Source organism: Heterocephalus glaber, unplaced genomic scaffold, assembly GCF_053883595.1.
Source record: "Heterocephalus glaber isolate CG9 unplaced genomic scaffold, H.glaber_assembly_v1.0 deba00001831, whole genome shotgun sequence".
Taxonomy (NCBI): domain Eukaryota; kingdom Metazoa; phylum Chordata; class Mammalia; order Rodentia; family Bathyergidae; genus Heterocephalus; species Heterocephalus glaber.
Genome location: NW_028258491.1, coordinates 955,645 through 978,066, shown reverse-complemented (window position 1 = coordinate 978,066; position 22,422 = coordinate 955,645). Strand labels below are relative to the sequence as shown.

General features: G+C 40.2%; 2 protein-coding genes and 2 pseudogenes across 2 annotated transcripts; 1 reads left to right on the top strand and 3 right to left on the bottom strand.

Annotated features, from left to right (window-relative positions):
• Positions 1-4,325: 4,325 nt before the first annotated feature.
• LOC147820624 (olfactory receptor 14J1-like) lies at positions 4,326-6,425 on the bottom strand. The gene is made up of 2 exons (XM_087204017.1): positions 6,003-6,425; positions 4,326-4,412 (listed from the first exon to the last, which is right to left on the bottom strand). Exons 1-2 carry the CDS (start codon positions 6,423-6,425, stop codon positions 4,326-4,328), a joined length of 510 nt encoding a protein of 169 aa, XP_087060143.1.
• Positions 6,426-12,563: 6,138 nt separating this feature from the next.
• On the bottom strand, positions 12,564-13,463 carry LOC101715388 (tetratricopeptide repeat protein 19, mitochondrial pseudogene; annotated as a pseudogene).
• Positions 13,464-15,709: 2,246 nt separating this feature from the next.
• On the top strand, positions 15,710-16,842 carry LOC101715741 (ankyrin repeat domain-containing protein 40 pseudogene; annotated as a pseudogene).
• Positions 16,843-21,584: 4,742 nt separating this feature from the next.
• LOC147820623 (olfactory receptor 14J1-like) lies at positions 21,585-22,007 on the bottom strand. Its single transcript, XM_087204015.1, has one exon. It carries the CDS (start codon positions 22,005-22,007, stop codon positions 21,585-21,587), a length of 423 nt encoding a protein of 140 aa, XP_087060141.1.
• Positions 22,008-22,422: the final 415 nt, after the last annotated feature.

Below are 22,422 nucleotides of genomic sequence, written 5' to 3'. Positions count from 1 at the left end.
CTCAGTCAGGAGGATGTGAGGGGCATTTTAAGTCTGGACCACAGTGGAGGTGATGATGTGGTTGCAGAGCTGTGACACTGCTGGTCAGAGCTGGATGAATGCACATCATAGGGTCCTCTCTTCCTGTGTAAAGTGAGTCAAAAGTCTGTAGTAGGAACTGAAAGGATCACCAAGGAGGCATTGTTTACCACATCTTTGTGTGTGTGAGTGTGTGTGTTAGAGATTGGCACAAGGATGCTTTTTGTGTATCTCTGATATATTTTCATGTTTCATTGGTGTATGTAAAATTTTACCTAGTAGTATTTTTAAATAATCAAATTAGTCAATGAACTACGCAGACATGATTTCTTTCTTAGGACACATTTGCTGTACATAATGTTCACATCCTTTGTGGGGAGCCAGTACCTGGTGCATGAGCATAACACAACTCAATTCCTTTTTCCATTCTCCTTTCCCTCTTCTCCCTCCCCACCCTCAATCTCTGGATTGCTTCCACTTCAGGAGTATCTTGGGCACTGTATCCTATTTAATTTATTGCAGATTTCTTAGTGTTTTCTTTTGTACAAACAATTATTAAAAACTTCAGGGTGACTCTGCACAGAGGTCCCTGAGTTATGTGCTGCATGGAGGCAGGCTGCGAGCAAAGCTGCCAGTGCTGGCTCTGGAGTTGCTGTCAGGAGAACATCAGTCCCAGCACTTTCAGACCCAGCACCCTCATAGCCCCCATGCAACAGGGTGGTTCCTCACCACATGGGGGAGCTGACCACTGTGCCCTCCACAGCCTGAGGACTCTGAGCTTGCCCCCTGGTCTGTTTCACTATCTCCTACCACATCACCTGGGTAAGTGACCATGACGCCAAAGTGGGGGGGTTCTGAGACCTCTGACTTCCACAGTATCTCAGTCTTACCCAATATGCCTCTTATGCAAATGGCCACTGATTATAACACTTTTGCACATGGTGCACTGCAGTGAATTTCTTCTCCAAAGCTAGTCTGTCTCATAGAAACAGCCACTTTCACAGTAGAACTGACACTGCTCTGCAGATTATAATAAGGATGGATTTTTCCTAGGGCTGGTGGTGCTGGACTGTTTTCACTTGGGTTGTAGGCCCTCTCTGGCCTTTTATTGGACCACTAGACCAGGTTCAAGGTGATTTTATGTGTCTGGCATTATCCTAGACCATAGAGAAAAAAGATGCTACAAAAACAGAATAACTGCCAGCCAGTATCAGTCATGAACAAAGATACAAATGTCTTCAACAAAATACAAGCAAACAATTCCAAATGAATTAATGATAATGTTCACCATAATCCACTGAAATTTATCCTTGGTAGGCAAATTTCATTGGATTTGTATAAATCAATGTATGATACACAAAATTAACAATAGGAAGGACAATTCATAGATAATCTCAAGAGATTCAAAAAGTTATTTTTCAGAATGCAACACACTTTCATGATAAAAACTCTCAACAATTTTGGCATAGGGGGAGTTTACCTTAGTGCAACAAAGACACACAGGAAAGTCCACAGCAAACCTCCAGTCAATGATGAAAACCTGGAAAGTTTTCATCAAGATCTGGAGAAAGGGAATGATGTGCACTCTCACCTTCCAGTCAGCACAGCACTGGAAACCTATGAAAAAGATTGGAAAATGGAGTAAAAGCCATCCAAGTAAAGAAAGGAAGAAGTGAGATTCTTTGTTTGCTGATGACATGCTCTCATGGAGCACGTCCCAAAGAGTCCATGAGGAGACTATTAAAAATGATACATTTTATAAAGTTCTAAAATAAACAGAAAAAAATTGTATTTTTGTACCCTAATGAAAACTATCTTAACAGAAATTACATATAATTCCTATGCATAAAATAGCAATTCATGTGTAAATGTAAACAAAGTAATGAAAGATATGAATACTGAAAGTCACAAAATGTCAACGAAAGAAACTGGAGATGACATGAATACATGAAAAGGTTTCTGAGTTCCTAGATTGGAAGAATCAATATTGTTGAAATATCTATCAAGCAAAAACTGTCTACAGATTCTATGTAATTCTTTTCAAATTTCAACTTGTTTTCATGAAAAAATGCAAAAATTTCTATGTAACAATAAAAGATTGCAATTATACAAAGCAATCTTGAAGAAAGATGACATAGGTGGAATCATCATATTACTTGAATTTTATGTCTCATACAAATTTATTGTGATCAAATTACCCAGAGATTAGCATAGAAGACAGTGACACATTGGTACATAATTCAGGAGAGAGTCCATAAATAAACCCTCATTCAAAACCAATTGATTAATTATAATGTGCTGAGGACAGAGGACAGAGAAAGAAAAGACGGTCTCTTCAAGAATGATAGTGAAATATTTCACATTCACAACTAGAAGAATGAAAGAGCATCCTTATCTGGTATCATATGCAAAAGTGAACCTAAGCACTTCATCCAAGACTTTGTACTGTGCAACACTGGAAGAGAATAGGGGGAAACTGAGCCCATCATTCAGCTGGGCAAATCCTCTTGTATAGGACTCCTAAAGCACTGGCCAAAAAGTGAATCACACAAGCACACAATTCAAATGAAAGTGCACTAAATCAAAAGTTTTTCACAGCACAGGAAAAAAAATTCACAAAGTGAAGAAATAACTCATAGACTGGGAAAAAATGTTTCCAAAAATATACTGATATATGAGTAATATGGAAATATGTGAGACTGAAACAACTCAGTATGAAGAAAACAAATAATCCAATCCAAGAATTGGCAGAACACCTACATAGACATTTCTCAAAAGAAGACAAAAATGTCACCAATAAACACATGAAAAAAGTCTCATTACCATCAGTCATCAAGAGATGCAGTAAAACTAGGAGAGAGACATCACCACTTCAGAGAGACATCACTTCATTTAGGATGGCTATTTCCAAAAAGACAAAAGGTGACAGAGTGGATGAGGTGCAGAGTAAAATCACCCTGGGCCTCATTTTGAATTAGCCCAAACAGCATGGCGAACAGCATGAAGATCCCTCAGAACATTAAAACATAAAAACCATAAAAACTATTACTACCTGACAGAAGAATCCCATCCATGGGTGTATTTCCAAAAGCATTGAAATCGGTCTACTGAAAGAATGTCTCCACTCCCTCCTCATTATGGCATTGTTCACATAGCTAAGATCAGAAACAACCTAGGTTCCCTCATCAGATGAGGGGTAAAGGTAGTGAGGTGAAATGAGAGAAGGCCTTTCCTGTGCACCAACATGGCTGCTCCTGGAGGACTCTGCCACAGGAAATCACCCAGAAATCAGAAAGACAAACACTCCATGATTCACTTATATGGGGAATGTAACAATGCTGAATTCACACGTCTGTAGAGTAAAATTAAGTTATCAAATCAAGGCAGAAGGGATTGATTGGTCATGGGTAAATATTGATCAATGTACACAACATTTCAGTTAAATAGAAAGAACAAGTTTAAGGACATATTTGCGTACAAGGTTGACCATAGTAGCAATAGATTATATATTTTTCAACTGTGAAATGAAGTAGATTTCAAATGTTTCACACCAAATATGATACGTGTAATTAGTGATACAGTTGTCATCACATTTAAACAACCCTCTTTGTATGAATTATATCGCAGAATCTTACTGCATCCCATACTTAAAATTGTTATTTGTCAATAACTAAATAAATAAACATAAAAATAAAATATTCCAGAAATAAAAACTACCCAGGAGAAAAGGCTTGATTTTCAAAATTGAAAAAGGTCTAACTAGTAATAGTATATTACATAAAAATATACAAAAATTACAGTATAGAATTTTATAAATCTTCTAATAAAATGTGTTCTAGGTAAAGTCAAAACAGGTAAGAACCAGAATGCAATAACTTTATCAATTAACCATGGAAATTAAAAATCAGTCTATTTGTTCATTCACATATCTGCAGAAAAGTAAACCTAGACAGAAAGTTTACATTTAATTTAAAGAGAAATAAACAACATGGCAAAATAAACTCAAACAAAAACATTCAAAGGCTCAGAAATGTTGACCTTGTACATTTGTAACACAGTAATTTATATATGATTCAGAGAGTAATTTCTTTGAAAACAGTTATGCAGATGACCCAGGTAGAGATATATTTTGAAAAAACCCATGGACATATTATCTTGTTTGAGGCAAATATTTCAATGAACACAGAAATCAAATCAAGATTTGCACCTTACACTACACAATTTTCTATGTCACCTCTACCTAGATAAATCTGGAGAACAGATGTAGCCTCAGGGATGAAACATTGAAAGTTGAGGTAACTAAGGCATCAGAGGAGGGTGAGCCACATCCAGACCTTCACCAGGATGTGAGCTCTGGATAACCAGAAGTCTATGGTGCCAAACACCACTTGCTTCTGGAAGGAGCAATGAGTACGGAGACACAGGGAACCAGATGTGCCTATTGTTCCACTGCTGGACTGGGGCTAAATGGTCACCAGCAACTTGATGCTGAGTTTTTCTTAGGGCTTCAAAATTAAAAGGAGGGGAATTTAGGATTCAGTTATGAGAAACACAATTGTTGTTAGTATGTGTTCTATCCACCAAGATTCAGATTTAGGACTTGAGAGTCAGAAAAATATCTATACCCCATTTTGGGTGAATCAATTTGTATATGCTGCTTGATGAGAAAAATGCACCAAAATAGTACAAGCTTTATCTGTTGCTCTCCAGGGAAATTCGAGTATCAGTTATCTATTTTTCTCCATGCTTCACTCCAATTCATGCTCTTCATGGCAACAAAGTTTGAATTGATTGAGCATGGCCTGAATGTTTTCATCTGGATTACAGAGAGAAACCAAACACTTCCAAGTTACAGTCTTTGGGGACATCATATTTTTTGTGTCTTGTGTTTCAATCAGTGAGGAAAGGGTTTTAACAGATGCAGCAGAAGGGACTGGCAAGGGTATCAACTTAATCACCCCATCGTATCTTTAGGCCTGAGTTCTCCCCCTGTCTAATGACCTTGACACTTATCCCAGCCTGAGTGGAAGAGTGAGTGCAGAAAGCTCAGTGCAGCCAGCAGGGTCTTCTCTCAGGGCCACTCACTACGCTTCTCCAGGTTGGTCAGATCCAGCCCCTGAGGGTGTCCTATCAGCACAGGTGTCTGGTAAGATGGAACACATAACCATGCCCTCTTCTTCATGGTGTCAGACTATGTTTAGCTCAAAATCACCTCAAATGTTTTCAAAACATTTTACCAAATTAAACTAAACGTGTATTATTTCAAGTTACAGGTATAAGAAACACAAGAACTGGACAATATATTTGAGACACGGATTGTACTCATTCACAACAAGTACAGAGAACAAAAATATACAGACAACTAGAAAGAGATAATCCACAGGGGTAGATCCTAATTTAAGAATATGCATCGAATATGAATGGAGAAACTTGAAATGAGAGTTGAGATTTTTGTTTTAGTCAAGAAAATCCTTGAGTGCGAAATTAGATTATCTACTGAACATTCTTTGCAGAGCAGCATTGATTTCCCTGTTGCGTAGACAGTAAATGATGGGGTTTATGAATTGGGGCACCATGCTGTAGAACATGGCAGTCAGAAGATTCTTGCAGGTTGGTTTATTTTCAATGGGACCCAAGAGAGCCACTGACCCAGAAATGAGAAACAAAAGGAGAGTTGCCAGCTGTGGGGTACAGGTGGATATGGCTTTCTTACGGGCTTCCACAGAATGCATCTTAAGAACAGTTGAAAATATATTAACATATGACACAAACATAAAGGCAAAACACACTGAGACAAGGCAAACACTTACAGCAAGTAGTACAAATTCACAAAACTGAACATCTGAAGATGAAATCCTCAGAATTTGAGGAATATCACAGAAATATTGCTGGATCTCATTGGTCTTGGTGAAGGGAAGCCTGAACAGAGCACCTGTGTGGATAGCAGAGTAGAGCAGACCAGAGGCCCAGGAGCCAGCTGCAACCTGGGAGCACAGACTCGGGGTAATGATGAGCCCATAGTGCAGAGGGTGGCAAATGGCCACATAGCGGTCATAGGACATGACCACCAGGAGGGCAAATTCCACAGCTACACACAGTATGAACAGGAAAATCTGTGCAGCACACTCTGTCAGGGATATCATCTTACTGCCCATCATAGAATTCACTATGGCCTTGGGAACAATAACTGAAATGCTGCCAAGGTCTACGAGGGCCACATTGCTTATAAAAAAGTACATGGGAGAGTGCAGACATGTGTCTGCAACAATGACAGTGATAGTCACAAGATTCCCTGTTAGTGCTCCCAGATAAATCCCTAAGAACAGCATACCTTGCAGAACCTGGAGCTCCCGGGAGCTTGCAACATCCATGAGGAGGAATTCTGTGAAGATGGTGAGGTTGTCCATGTCTGCCCACCTGCTGTGGTCTCTACAGAGTCAGAGGTTAAACTGAAGTGACGATGCTACAGCAAAATGCAGAGTACCCATTGGACCTACAGTGTGACTTCTAATCAGGAACTCAGAATAGAGTGATGGCTATAGTAAAGTATCTTGAAATCCAGTAAATGTGGATATTTCTACTTCTATTTCCTTTTCCAATCTTCTGATAAATATCCTATTAGTATCTACTTTCACAAGATGAGAGAATTAAGCAGTAATGTATTTCAAGTGCAATCAAGTCCCAGCCATCTTTTTCTTATTCAGCATATGTAAGTGTTTTATAGTCCTAATGCACACCTCCAGTGTTTTTCCCATTTGCTTCAGTTTTGCTTTGTTTTCCCTGACCTATCGTATGTGAGCTTCTGTAACAACCGCAGGTTTTGGGAATCCCACATCTGCTCCTCATTTTCTAAGTCCTGGGGTGGAGAATGACTGTGATGGGTCCCTTCTGTGGCTGTTGGTCTCAGTTTTCCCTAACAGATCTAATGTGTGACCCTGAGCTTCCTTTGACAATGACATTGCCCTAAAGGACAGCAGGCCAGTCACACCACACCTTTCTCTCACTTCAGTTGCTCTTCCAGACCTGTGTGTGAGCCCTTTCTTTCCCCCTTTGCACCATCATCTATGCAAGATGTTATTTCATGTAGGAAATAAAAGCTCTGTTTTTCCATTGGCAGTGTATAAGTTGTTCCCATGTTGTACAGCCTCATCTTTCTATTTTATAAAAAACCAAAAGGAAGAAATAAAGGTAAAAGGAAGAAATAACTTATTGAAGTCATCTTCCTAAATGCAACCTTCTCTTAGGAATACATTGTAATATTTAATTAGTTGCCAACTTTTTACTCAGTTTTCCTTTCTGCCTACTTTCATGCCTTTTGCTAAAATCTCATTATTTTTAAATCATTATTTAAATTTAATTTATTTACCTGTGCTTGTTCTGAATCATTCAAATCATAAATGATTTGTTTACAAATTGTCTTTTCAGTATTAAAATTAGTTATACTGGAGTGTCTAGTCTCACTATTATTTTACTTTCATCGGTAAAAATAGAATTGAGGGTTTATAATATTGAAAATAGTATCATCTGCACTTTAGTACTTTATAGGTAATTCCCTTGCCATTACAACAACATTCACAATTCTGCTTTTTATTTGCATAAGAAATGATTTACTTACAGTGGTACATTCATATGGCTTTTCAATATTTTACAAATATATCTTAGAGAAATTTTTTGTCTGACAATTCTTTGAATTACATGTGTTTTTTCTCTTAGCCTTATTTTCTGGTGAAGTAAAAATCCTTTGAGCACAGAATGTCAGTCTTAAAACCAGTGCTGCCAGATTCAGCTAACATGGTGTAGATCAGTGCTGCAAATCATACTACAGTGACTTTAATTTCCTACATCGAAATAACAGGCAAGATCATTCAAAACCTGGTTCCCCTTTTCCATCTCCCCTTCTCAGCGCAAACAAATTCTCAAGTTTCCCTGAACTGAATTCACCTTACATTTCCATTCTGCACAGCAAATCCTGATCATGAGCAGAACAGGAAATCCAAGGATTATTCCCTGTTGTCTATGTTCACCGTGATACCTCAGAATTATTTGGCCCACAATTTTAAAATGTAGACAACAGAATGAGTGTAATCACAAATTCTGCATACATTGTGAAATGCATGAAATATAATAATATATCCAAAGATTAGCATTATGATTTTTGTACAATATGAAATCAGTTGAAAAACTATGAAAATTTGACCATAATAATGGTTATTCTAACATCCAAACGTTTTTTGTTAATGTAAAGACTATGTTTGTTTACATGGATTTATTTCCATGAAATGCTCTCATAAATTTTATTAGCTTATAGATTTCTCAGTTACCCTTTCAAATCTAGCTCAAGGAAATATTAAATTTGTATGCACTGATGCTCTCTTCCAGGGTAAATTTCCTTCACTATGATTTCTGCCTTTGGACCTGGGCCACATACAAAACACAGCCCCTAAGAAAACATTTGAAGAAGTAATTACCTAAAATAAACAACAGAATTTGATACAGTCTGTCTATTCTATAAGTACACATACATTAGATGAAGTTGAAATAGTTACCTTACCTTACGATTTTAAACTCTGAATTTCACAGGTATATATACATATATATATATATATATATTATATATATGACTTATGCATCACTAATGTTCCTAGACATGTAGAAATTAACATGTACTAAGTTACCTGAGCAATGAAGCACCGAGTCTACCCTAACATGAATGTTGCTTTTGCTCAATAATAAGAGACTTGATGAGATCCTTGCTCCTGCTTCTTTCTTCCATGACTAAAATGTAAACTCTCTTCTCAGTGAGACACCCAGTGTGGACCGTGCATGCAGCCCTGCTTCTGAAATACCTGTGAGCCTCCTGAGTGTTCACCAAGGATGCATGTGGGTTGCAGTCCCGTTGGGCTCTGGGGACCTGGTGATCCCAGCTCCAAGGGGCACCTGCGTCCTGCAGGCTCTAACTGGCCAGGATTCTTTCGCCACACCATTGAGGCTGATTAAATTTCCAATAGAGTTTGTTAAGAAGTAGTTTATGTGTGTGACACTTAATAAAGAGGAAGAATTCAGATATTATTTGTATGTCACTGGAGATTAAATGAATTTTTCAGTTTCCAACATTATAAAAATAATTTATGTACATTACAGTAAAAACACTCCTATTTAATATGATGCTGAGGCTTCTCTTCGGTCCATTCCCTAACACAGGTTCCCCAATGTGAGGAGAAGGAGAGATAATGAAAGGTGTAAGAGAGGCAAATAAATTTTGGCTTAGAATCCTCAGAAGTGATTCATAATTGCCTTAGGAGTGATCTGTTTACCAAAAGTTTGCTTCAATAGAGCAAGCTGCTCTCAGCTGCTCACCAGCACCAGTGCCCATACCATGCTCTTGAAATCCAGAACTGTGTAATAAATAAATACACTGAAAAAGTAAATTCATCTCCATTGGCATTTTTTATGCTGAGGATGAAACAGACCAAGACACAGGATGCACACAGTGTTGAGCTTGGTTTCCTGAAGGAAAGTGACTGTACAGTAAAAGAGTTTCCCTATGTTATAAGATATTGCTAGCTCATTGACTTTGATAATTTATAGCAAATACTGTAGTTCATGGCATCATGCAGAGGTTGGTGACAACTGCTTCTATGCTGTGTGTAGTACCAACTTGTTGACCATATTATTCCACAATATCTTGATAGTTTCAGAGACAGCTTTTTTTTTAACCAAACAAGCTAGAGTAAGAATTCTATACTAAAATTTGAATTTTCATGTTGGCACAGAACTTCAATAATAAAATTGCCTAGGGACACTTCATGTCCTTAATCTGAGTTATCTAAAATCTAAAATAGTAATATATTTTTCCAAATTTGAAAGATCCTTGAGGAAATGTTTGTAAAATATTTTAAAAATAAATCCTGTAATGAATATTAATATTGATAGAGAGCAACAGTAGCACAGAAAAGTACTCCTGATTTTGCCCAAAACATACAAATTTCAGCACTTCTGAAACTGTCACATGTATTTCCCTGAATTCCTTTTTTTTTTTTTTTTTTTGAGCACTAAACTGTGTCCTAATGTTTTGCTTAGGGAGATCTCCTTATTGTTCATAATCCACTTGGAGATAATTTGATGAAAAATATTCTTATTTATATAAACTATGAGATCAGTTATTAAACAGAAGTGTTTCATGTAAATAAATTTCAGGTCAATGATTTCCTCTCTAATAAGGGAGAGGGGAATGGAAAGTAAGTTTTCACTGAATAGAGAAGGTTCAGTTGAAATGAGAATGTTTAGGAATGAAGGAGATGTAAGCATGTCTCTGATTCAAAGCCCAAAATTTTCTAAAGTGAGTAGTTTGATATAATTTCTCTTAACCAAAGAGGAAAAATTTCCATCTAACTCTTCAACAGATCACTAGGTTCAGTTCTGGAAGGTGGCATTGAGGGAGGAAAGACAGCCCCTGCTGGTACAGGGCTTTATGTGAGTGAGAACATCAGCCCAGCACCATGTCCCAGCCCCTCAGAGAACCCTGTATAACAGGCCTAGATCCTCACTACAGAAAGCTCTGCTGCTGCCAACACTGAATCCTGCACAACCTGATGTCTCTGCATCTTGAGCATCTCATGCATTCTGTGAATAGCGCCCCTTTACACAACCAGCTCTTGTGAGGATTTCCTACTATGTCACTGGTAGAAGACACCAGAGACACCAAAGTGTTTGTTCTGTGAGGTTTTTTTTATTGTAATAGAGTGTCTAGTTTATTATGAAAAGATTCTTCAGTATATACATAAGAACTCAAAATAGCAGTTTACCAATTCCACTCCCCCCCCCACAGGCATATCAACAATATCAGTGTTTCTTTGCAGTTCCTAGAAAAACTGTCCCCCGCTCCAAAAATGGCTAGAAAAATGACTAACTGCAAGACTCCTGAAGTAAGCATCAATCTATGTTTCTTGTATTTACATATTTTGAGGCAGTGTGATAAATCTCTTTCAACATAGTAGTCTGTTCATTTAAAAGTCATATGACCAGATTCCTTTCCCCATGGCTAAGAAAGAATCTTGTTTATTCCTCACTTGTAGGTGAGGATTCTTAGATTCCAAAATCAGAAATCCAGGACTAACTAGGATCCAGGTCAGTGGTTCTACTATACCAGCAACACACATTAGAATTACTGATTTTTAAATCCACACTTGTAAAACCCTAATTTGAGTGAGAAGGTCTAAGTATAGACCAGGTGTATCTCTAAAGAGGACTGCTTGTGAACCAGCTGCAAAGAATATTGAATGCTCAGTAGTGAAAAGCAAGAGGTTGAATAATTTCTCCCAACAACCACCATTTCCAATAACCACATAAAAACCAGGCACATGGTGTAAGAGACATCCCTGCCCAGTACTAGTGGGCTATGAGTGGTGCCTGCTTCTTGCCTTCCATAATTTAGCTATACTGTTTTATATCAGGAGTCAGGCTGAAGCTCTGTGTGACTCAAATGGTCACATCAGCAGGCAGAGTTAGGTTAGCATTGCTCCTTTGCTAATGGCTGACACCAAGGCCTAAATCCTGGTCCACGAAGTGGCAGAGCTCTGCTGAGTTACATGCAGCTGAGGCTAGCGTGACCCCAGTTAAAATCCTTTCCCTGAATTATCACTTCCCATTGACCTTCTGGGTTGCTTGCTAGTTGAGCCTGGTGCCAGTATTTGTTTCTTCTATCCTAGCAAAATAAGTAGTACCAACTCCCTGATGGCCCTGTCTGGTGCCATCAAGCCAGGTGTTCAGCAGTAACTCACTAGATGCCTTCAAAGCTCCCTAACTCTCTATTCCTTCTCACAATTGCATTCAATAAATACTGGTTATGCTTGGGGGATTTTGTCTTTGTTGCCATCAGGAGCACTGACCAGGACCCAAGACTCTTCACTCTAAGTCTCATTTCTGTCTGTCCTTGAATTTGTATGCTGTGATGGCTCATAGGCAAGGACCCATGGCAGAGGTCCTGATAACCTCCCCTTCCCCACTCCCTATAACACTGTTCACTTTTATTAATAATCAAGTGGGTACTATATTCATAAGTGCCCAATGTTCACTTTAAAACTTCATGTGGAATGCTGGTGGCAATGCTCCTTTATGCATAAAATCCCACACCATGCTTCATGAAATAGTTTGTAATAGAAATAACTCACAATAATCCTCCTCAGCCATGAGATATGTAGCTTGGTCAGCCAGATATTGATAAAGAGAAGATAGGGTAGTAAATCAGTGAACCAAAACCTTACGGTAGAGATAACCAGGCATAATTGCCATACCCAAAGGAAAACTGGCCCATCTCAATCTGTAATTAGACTAGCGTGAACACCACCTAATCATGTTACAACAGAAACCACCACTTAACATCAGGCCTTAGAAGTCACAATTACTTGGGTCAAAGTTTTTTTCCTTTAAAAATAAAAGTGGCAGTGTATACAACTTGTCCTGCACCAAGGCTATGTGGAGGAAACCTGAATATCAAGAACAAAGGGTTTACATGATTGATTTGGGTGCCACAGATATTGAAATAACTATTCCTGTTGGTTAGCAGAGCTTATTCTCCCTACAACAAAAATAGATTTAGATCTTGATAAAGGTAAGTCAGACATCTTTTTCTCAACAGCATGCTACATAGAAACCTCATTTCTTTTCAGCTCTGCTTGCTTCGGTGTTTCCTGGTATATTTCTTTTGTGCATTGTCTCTGTATCAAAATTGCAGCTAGATTACTGGATACAGTAATGTGCAGCTCAGGATGATTTCTCTGTCTTGCCAGAAGGTAGTAGCCAGGTCACTTATCAGTACAACTGTCTATGGGAGTCTTTCTCCTTGTATTTCTTCAGAAATCTGTGGAGCTTTTTTATATATCCTTTATGCTGGTGATGGCTGTTTGGAAAACAGAAGGTATTATGCACAGGCATCCAGGCACATGCCCAGGAGGAGGTGGGAATTAGCTTTATCTTCCACTGACATAACATCTTCTTCTAACTCCTTTTCTCCTTCAAGTTTTTCATCTAGAGTTGAAATGCAGAATTCATAGCCAGCAAGAGCAAATTCTTATCTATTGTGAGCAGCATAGATGCTGGCCAGGTTCAGGTATTGCATTGTTTCCTTGCCTCATACCCCCTCCAAGCAGGTAACTAATTGTTGCTTAAAAAGTTGTTCTGCATTTTCAAGCTGACCTGATACAAATGCTTAGTTGGCCATCAAATTGTAAATGTAAGGGATGGCCTTCTTGTTATCGCCCCGATAAGCAAGGCAAGACTGTAATGGGAAATTAGCTCAGCTTCTTCTGGCTCATCTTTCATGATGCTCAACTTGGCTCTTTTCAGCAGCTGGATGATCTTGGCCTGGGGCTCATCTGTTGTATCTAATCCACTGCAGCAGGCCTTGAGAGTCAGGTGAGTACTGCCAGCAGTGGGAACAGGCCCAGCCCCTGAGCTCCTGGCTTTCAGTGGCAGGGAGCAAGTGCACTGAGCAGCCTCAGCAATGACAGCCTGTGGCCCACAGAAGGCCTCAGTCCAGCATCCCACTCAGGAGGTGGAATATGTGTTCTGTGACCTCTGATTCCCATAGGAACTCAGCCTTATCCAATAAGCCTCTTCTCAAATTGGCTTCTGATCAGGCCACTTGTTAATATGATGGCACTGCAGTAGATTTATTTTTCAAAGCTAGTCTACCAAGCTTTCAGAGTCACTTTCAGAGTAAAACCTACTCTGCTTGCAGATTGCAATAAGCATTGTTTTTCCTGGTGCTGCTGATGTTGGTCACTTGTTTATCACTGGGGTGGTGCATTCTTTCTGTGCTTACATTGTGCTTGCTGGGTCAGCTTCTAGAGGGAATTCTTTCAAATTCAAGTCATATATCTTGCAGTATCCTGATACCAAAGTTTAAAAAGGGAGTAGAAGAAAAGAAATTGCCAGCCAGTATTCCTCATGAACATACATCTAATATCCCCAACAAAATACAAACAAACCAAATTCAACAGCATATTAAAAGTAAGTTTTAGCATTACCACTTGAGTTTACTCTTGGGAAGCAAATTTGGTTGAATGCATGCAAATTAATGTGTGTAACAGAACAGACTGACAGGATGAAGGACTGATTTATAGATCATCTCAATAGATGGAGAAAATCATTTGACAAAATTCAGCAATCTTTCATGATTAAAGCTCTCCAAAAAACAAAATCCACTTGTCACACACCTATAATCCATATTCACACACTCTAATTTCAGGCACCTCCAAAAAGCCCCATCTATGATGCATGAGGCTTTGGGGGGACATCTAGACACAAGGCAAAGCACGTATCATAGAGCAATCCCATCCCTGGTACATATCCAAGACACTGACATTCTACTGGAGAAATATCCTCATCTCTTATTTACTGCACCTCTGTTGACATGGAAACAACCTAGGTGTCCCTCATCAGAAAAGGGGAGATAATTGAGCACATACACTACGTTGTGCCCAGATCGCGAGGTCCCCAAAGACCACCAAGGAGCCGATTCCAATGCAAACACATGAGGGTCATTTATTCAAGCCCGAGCAGGGACTCTCATCTGACACGGATGCAGCGGGTCAGGATTGAGAGCCCCGACTCTAAAACACAAGGGGTTTTTATAGAGGTTACAGCAAGGCACGGGGTTTCAAAAGGGCATGGGGTTTCAAATCACACGCAAATCACACAATTGGCTAGCATTTAGCAAGTTTTGAAAGTTTAAACCTAATTGGTTGGGCCTTGCACACTGAACTGCAAACAGCTTCTCAAGTCATCGAAAAGAACATCTGGGATACCGGGGTATTGGGGTAACTACTGATTAGCTGTTGCAGGCCATCGAGAAGAGCATCTGGGACATTGAGGCAGCTACTGATTAGCTGTCACTAGGCTAGTTGTTAGGGGACTGCTGAACATTATCACAGGCAGGTGGCCAAAGTACATCTTATGGTTTTTCTTGGAACTAGAATTTATGTCCAGGCCACATTACTCTAAGGTGGGGCCAAATTTTAAAATGGAGTTACTCAGGTCTCACAACTGATGGAATGGAACTATACAGTCTTAAAATCAGGGAAGTCCTGGCATTTGCACCAACATGGCTGAACCCTGAGGGCCTCATGCTATGTGAAACATGCCAGGTATAATCACTTACGTGTGGAATCTCACAAAGTTGAATTCATACACCTAGAGAATAAAATGATGGTTACCAGATTCTGGCAGAAGGGGTTCAGTGAGAAATCACAATAAGGATCAAACTGTACAAAATTTCAACCACACAGAAAGATTAGGCTTTGGCGCCCTATTGCACGGAATGGTGAATATCCAGTTGTAGTAATGCATGATGTATTTTCAATAGTTGAACAAAAGTAGACTTTAAACATTCATCCTTAAAAACTTTAAGTAGAATGAATGGCAGATTTGATAATTACTCCCATTTCAACATTCCACTTTGAAGGCCTTAGGGGCACAGCCAGGGAGGAGGCCCGGGCCTTTGGGCTGCAAGCAGACTGGAGTGGTGGACGGAGGGCTGGTAGCAGCTAAGGCCCTGGGCCAGGCTCAACCAGGGCTGGAGCCCCACACTCTCACTCTCTGCCCATGGTCAGAAGGAGCTGGCTGCTGAGAAGGCAGTGGCACTGACAGGGCCATGCAGGGATGGGGCAGCCCTGGCCTAGGCTGGGGAAAGATGTGCTCACTCCTGGAGCAGAGGGAGTAGCTGGAGCAGCTGCTCAAGGCCGCCACCCTGGGGGACTTCTGGGAGATGCAGAAGCTGGTAGAGAGCAGGGTGGATGTCAACTCCCAAAATGAGGTCCATGGCAGGACCTGTTCACACTGGGCATGCAAAGGCAACCATGGTCAGGTGGCTCATACCTGCTAAAATTGGGAGCCTACAAGAGATCCTGAGCACCAAGGGGGAGGCACCAGTACAGCTGACATCTCAGAGAGAGATCAGGAAGATCATGGGAGTGGAAGAGGATGACCTCCCACAGCAGGAGTCCAAGCTGCCCTTTGTTCCAAACTTCTTGGCCAAGCTATCCTTCCCCTTCATCTACTCCCCTGGAGCAGAAGATTCAGCCTGGTGGCAGACTAGAGGCCCCTCCATCCCTCCAGCCTCTCCTCCTGCTGATGGCTCTCCTCTGCTGCTGCCCCTCAGGGAGCCCCCCTGCCAGGGGCTTTTCCCAGGGGCCATATTTCTTTGGCACTGGTGCAGAATGGCAAAATGGCTATCCCTTCTGCCACTCTCAGAACACCAGAATGCACAAAACCTAGGCCTGTTTGTCAGCCACTAGTGAGTCAGAGCTACTCCTTGTTCTCTTCTGTCCTGTCCAAGCCACCCATGCCTCTGCAGACTCAAAATGGAACATTTGCTGTACAGGCACCAGCCTTCCAGCCTTCCAGCCATTTTTCTTCACTGGAGCATTTCCATTTAATATGCAAGAGCTGGTACTTAAGGTGAGGATTCAGAGCCTGTCCCTGTGAGAAAACAATTTCATTGAAATTGAGCTGGACCTACAGGAGCTCACTTACCAAGAGCTGCTCAGAGTGAGCTGCTGTGAGTTGGGTGTCAGCCCAGACCAACTGGAAAAGATGAGAAAACTCCCTAATACTCTGCTGAGAAAGGACAATGATGGTGCTCAACTCCAGGATTTCCAGGATCTGGAACTGGTTCTAATGATAAGTGAAAATAATTTTCTATTAAGAAATGCTGCCACCACCCTGACTGGAAGGCCTTGCTACAATGAGAGCTTCCAAGCTCATGTACTAACATTAGCAGCTGGGACTTCAGTCACTGAGTATTGTGAAAGTGCATGTCATTAACACTGACTGCTCTGCCAAGGTAGGAAGCCCTAACCTCACTCCAGGAGTGGTGCTATGCTTCCAAGCCTGTTGGTGCACAACAAACCTAAGCTGAACAGCTGGGAAGTGGTCTGGAGTGCTGAGGGGAGCTTCTCCAGCCAGTGCACTGTCTGTGCAGGAGGGAAGAAAGTGTCTGCATGGATGCTGTCTCCCTGTCACAGGCTCAGGACTCTCCCAGAATTGTGAACCTACAAACAGGAAGGTTGGGGAAAGCACAGGCATTGGCCAAAGGGATGTGGGTGTGATTCTGGCTGTGAGGTTTCCTATAATGTATTTATAAATGTTACTCAGGTTAAAGTATTTAAAAATACAGTTACCTCATTGTAAGTGGGCTATTAACCAAAAGAGCTTCCCCTCGCCCACTTCCCTTTGCGCCCCCTCAGCCTGCTTCTGTCCCCACAATCAGCTCTGCATTGTCTCCTGTCACCATTACTAGCAGGCTCTCTGCCGCTTTCCACAGAGCCTCTGCTGTCCCTTCTGAGGCCATTCCTGTCACTGATGTGTTAACTGCACCATCAGAGAAGAGCACAGACACTGCCATCCCATTCCCCACTCATCTTCCACTACAAGTGAAAAGCAGTTTTTGAGCCTGAATCTGTTGCTGTTTTAAAGGTTATTGTGGGAAACTGAGCTAAAGGAGTTAGCATCTTTATTTTTGTAACAAGGATAAAGGTTATTTTGAAATTATTAGGATTTCTACACAACTCTAAAATCTGTTGCTTTTTTAAACCAATTTTTGATCTTAGGGACTCCTCCAACTTCCACCACCAATCCGCTCAGCAAAGCAAGTTGGGAGTCTACTGGAACTAAACAAAGGCAGGAACAAACACTGGGTAAAACTCTTAAGCTTGACATCAGGATTTTTTTTTTCAAATATGCACGTGAGGATTCTTTTCCCTTTCCTCAGTGTCACTCATGTTACCAGAGAAGCCAGTGTCTTGTTGAAACCAATAGCTTAGTCTTTGAGCTAGGAGCCCAGACAGGTGCCCAGGAGAGTGGGGTTGAAGCCAGCAGAGGAGGATCAGTCCTGCAGTCTTAACAAGCTCTCTCCAGGTCCAAAGATGAAGGAGTGAAGGGAGGGGAAGTGGAAAGGAAAAGAGGGAAAGGAAAAACTATGAGAAAAGAAAAAAAATAGAAATGAAATCTATGTAAATAGGGAATGGTGGAGGGGGTGAAGGGAGCACAGGTAATGGGGGAAAAATAACCAAGATACATTATGTACAGGCACAAACACCCAATGATAAATGTAAATGAATTTTATACCTAAAATGTACAAATAAAATGTACCAATAAAATTAATTTGAAAATTTAAAAAAAAGAACCTCTCTCCACAGTCCCTATAGTTTCCAAAGAAACTGAACTTCCTGTTAATTTTATTGGTACACTGCAGTTAGTGGGAACATGCAGAAGATGTCACGGAGGAGACTGTTGTTCTGCCCAAGTGCCACCATGAGGCTGGGGTATTCTTCTGGGCCAATTTTCTTGAGTCAGTGACTTGGGTCCCATCGGTTCCTGCTGGTACTCCCTCACCCTCTCCAGGTGTCTGCATCGCAGGATAATGGTTGATTGTCACCCCCTCAAGTGCTTTGAAGAAGACCACTCTCTTGTGTTCCATCCAATCAGAAACTACTTTATCTAGATGTACTGACCTTTTTTTCCCTTCACTTTGAAAAAGTCACAATTCACTAATACAATTAAATGTGGTTCTATCGTGGAAGAAATAAATTCAGTATTAACTCATGACTAAATTACTGAAGTTCCACTCTTTGAACCACTTAGATTCATTAGTAGCTGAAGAGCAGTGGAGGCCCCTTGCTGGGAGGTGGCCTGCAGAGGGGTCCCCAGGTGTCCCAAATGCTCAGCACAGATGGAGAGAGGCCTTAGGTCCCAGGTGAAAGACTGGTCCCTGGCAGTGCCCCACCCCAGCCTCACTCCTGCCTCAGAGCCTCTGTGTCAGAGACTGGCAGTGGGATGAGACTGCACAGATGCCGGGAGGTAAGTTGAAAGTCTAAATCTATGCATTCAGAGAAATATTTTTATATGCTTGGTGTAATTTCTAACAAGGATCTTTTGTTAGCTTCATTAACTGTGAGCTCACCCTGCTCTGCCACCTATTTAGAGCATGTGTTCACACCATGTGAAAACATTCCTAGGAGACTCTTCAACTCCCAACTCTTCAAATGTAACAAGTATCATGAAAGTTAAATAAGAGCATTGCTAACTCTTCAAACATAACAGATATCATGAAAGTTAAGTATTAACTGACCCTCCCAAAAAATTCCACGTTGAAAACCTTGAGGAATGACAATGCATCTTTTATATGTGTATAATTATTATGTGTAAATAAATACATACATAAAATTATCTCAAACAAAAAATTTAGAAACAAAAATTTCTTAGTGTAAAGGACTTGGGTATTATAATTGAAAAAGTCTAACTCATAATACTATATTCATTGAAAATGCTAAAAAATACTGATGTAGAATTTTATAAATCCATTAATAAAAATCATATGTTCTAGGTAGAGAGTCAAAACAAAGAACTAGAGTAAGTTATAAATTGAGTGTGGAAAGTAGAAATCAATCTCCTTATTCATTCACATATCTTGGAAAAAATAAATCTGGACAGAAAAATCTACATAAATCTAATAAAGACAAAAATAGGGCCCAAGAAATTCAAATTCAAACATTCAGAATTCTTGATATCCTACCTTCCCAGCAGTGTCATTTAAATATGAATTTGAAAGGAATTTTTTTTCCTTGAAAGCAGCTATGCAGGTGATGCAGGTAACATATTTTAAAAAGAAATCTGGATATGTTAGTAAGCTTGGTTGGAGGAAATATTTGATGACAGATACAGAAATCAAATCAGATTTGCACCTTATATAAATACATAATTGTCACCTTTACCTAAATAAAGCTGAAGAGCAGATCCCTTCCCCATCCTTTCCTCAGAGATGCAACATTGAAGTTGAGGCATCTCAGGCATCAGAGGAGGGTGAGTCATGTCAAGATCTTAACCAGGGCATGAGCTCTGGATGACAGGAGGTCCATGGTGCCAAACACCACTTGCTTCTGTGAGGAACAAAAAGCATGGAGACACAGGAAGCCTGATGCACCTGCTGTTCCAGTGCTGGACTGGGGATAAATGAGCACCAGTGCTTCAGTGATAAGGTTTTCTCAGATAGTGCATCTGGACAAAAATCTAGGTAAATTTGTGATTCAGTTTTGAGACACAAAATTTCCAATACTGTACTTCTTTTAACCACTAGGTTGCAGGATCAGCTCTTGGGTGTCAGAAAAATAAAACTGTTTCCATTTTCAAACAATGTATTTGTATGCACTATTTGGTGAGAAAAATGTACCACACATGCAAGCATTACCTGTCACTCCCCAGGTAAATCCCAGGAGCAATAATATTTTCATCTGGCTCCATGTTACAATCTGATAACTATTTTTCTTTATGAATAACTTTCAGTAAACAAAGCATGAGGTTCACCTATTCATTCAGAGCACAAGGAGAAAGCAAGCTTTCCAAGATTAAAAATTTGAGAATTTTACCCCTCTCTATTTACAGACTTTAATTCCAGTTATTTTGTGTACTAATTTTCAATGAGCGAATCAAAATGGTTTTAGCAGATCCAGCAAAGGGACCTGTAAGGGTGTCAGTGTTGATCATCCCATTGTGTCCTCAGGCCTCAGTTGTCCATCAGTCTAATCTCCTTGTCACTTATCCCAGCCTGAGTGGAAGAGCAAGTGCAAAGAGGACAGTACAGACAGCAGTGTCTTCTCACAGGACCACTCAGTGCACTTCTCCAGGTTGATCAGATCCAGCACCTGAGGTTCTGTCAACATAACAGGTATCTGTTAAGTTGGAACACATAACTTATGCCTTACTCTTCATGATATCAGACTATTTTTTTCTCAAAAAGATCTCAAATATTTTCAAAACATTTTAACAAAGTAAAAGAGATGTGTGGTATTTCACATTATATGTATAAGACACACAAGAACTGCACAAGATATTTGAGACATAGACTTGTACTCAATCACAACAAGTAGAGACAACACAAATATACAGACAACTAGAAAGAGATAATCCACAGGTGTAGATCCTAATTTATGAATATATATCAAATATGAATTAAACAACTTTAAATGATACTTGAGATATTTGTTTTAGTAAAAAAAAAAAAACCCTTGCCTAGGAACTCATATTATCTACTGAACATTCTTCACAGACCAGCACTTATCTCCCCATTGTTTAGACAGTAGATGACGGGGTTCATGAATGTGGACACCATGCTGTAGAACATGACAGTCAGCAGAATCTTAAGGGATGATTTCTGTGCAATGGGACCCAAGAAAACCACCAACCCAGAAATGAGAAACAATAGGAGGCCAGATGCAGTGTACAGGTGAACAGGGCCTTGTTCTGGCCTTCCCTTGAATGCATCTTAAGAACAGTTGAAAATATACTAACATATGACACAAACATTAAGGCCAAATACACTGAGACAAGGCAAACACAGCAAATAGTACAAATTCACAAAACTGAACATCTGAAGATGAAATCCTCAGAATTTGAGGAATATCACAGAAATATTGCTGGATTGCATTGATTTTGGTGAAGGGAAGCCTGAACAGAGCACCTGTGTGGATAGCAGAGTAGACCAGACTAGAGGCCCAGGAGCCAGCTGCAGCCTAGGAGCACAGACTCAGGCTGATGATAAGCCCATAGTGCAGAGGGTGGCAAATGGCCACATAGTGGTCATAGGACATGACCACAAGGAGGGCAATCTCCACAGCTACACACAGTATGAACAGGAAAATCTGTGCAGCACACTCTGTCAGTAATATGGTCTTTCTGCCCATCATGGAATTCATCATGGCTCTGGGAACAATAACTGAGATACTGCCAAGGTCTACGAGGTCCACATTGCTTATAAAAATGTTCATGGGAGAGTACAGATGTGTGTCTGCCACAATGATAGTGATAGTCACAAGACTCCCTGTTAGTGCTCCCAGATAAATCCCTAACAACAGCACACCTTGCAGAACCCGGAGCTCCCGGGAGCTTGTGACATCCATGAGGAGGAATTCTGGGAAGATGGTGAGGTTTTCCATGTCTGCCCACCTGCTGTGGTCTCTGCAGAGCCAGAGGTTAAACAGCAGTGGATGCTACAAGCAGAATGCAGAGCAGCCATTAGACCTACAATGTGGGCTCTAATCAGGAACTCAGGATAGAAAAAATGCATACAAGAAATCATTTTGAAACCCAGTGAATGTGTGTATTTCTATTTCAGTTTTCTTCCCCCAAACTTCTGATATACTGTTCATCTTAAGATTTATAGAATGAAATAAGAGATCAATATAAAGCAAGATAAACTGGCATCATTTATAGCTAAATGGATGCACCTGAAGACCATACGCTTAAGTGAAATAAATAGGACACTCAGGTGTAAATACCACATTGTTTCTAGTGTGAGAAACAAAGTGTAAATGAAGACTAAAATGTATTATTGATATTGTGAAATGAAAG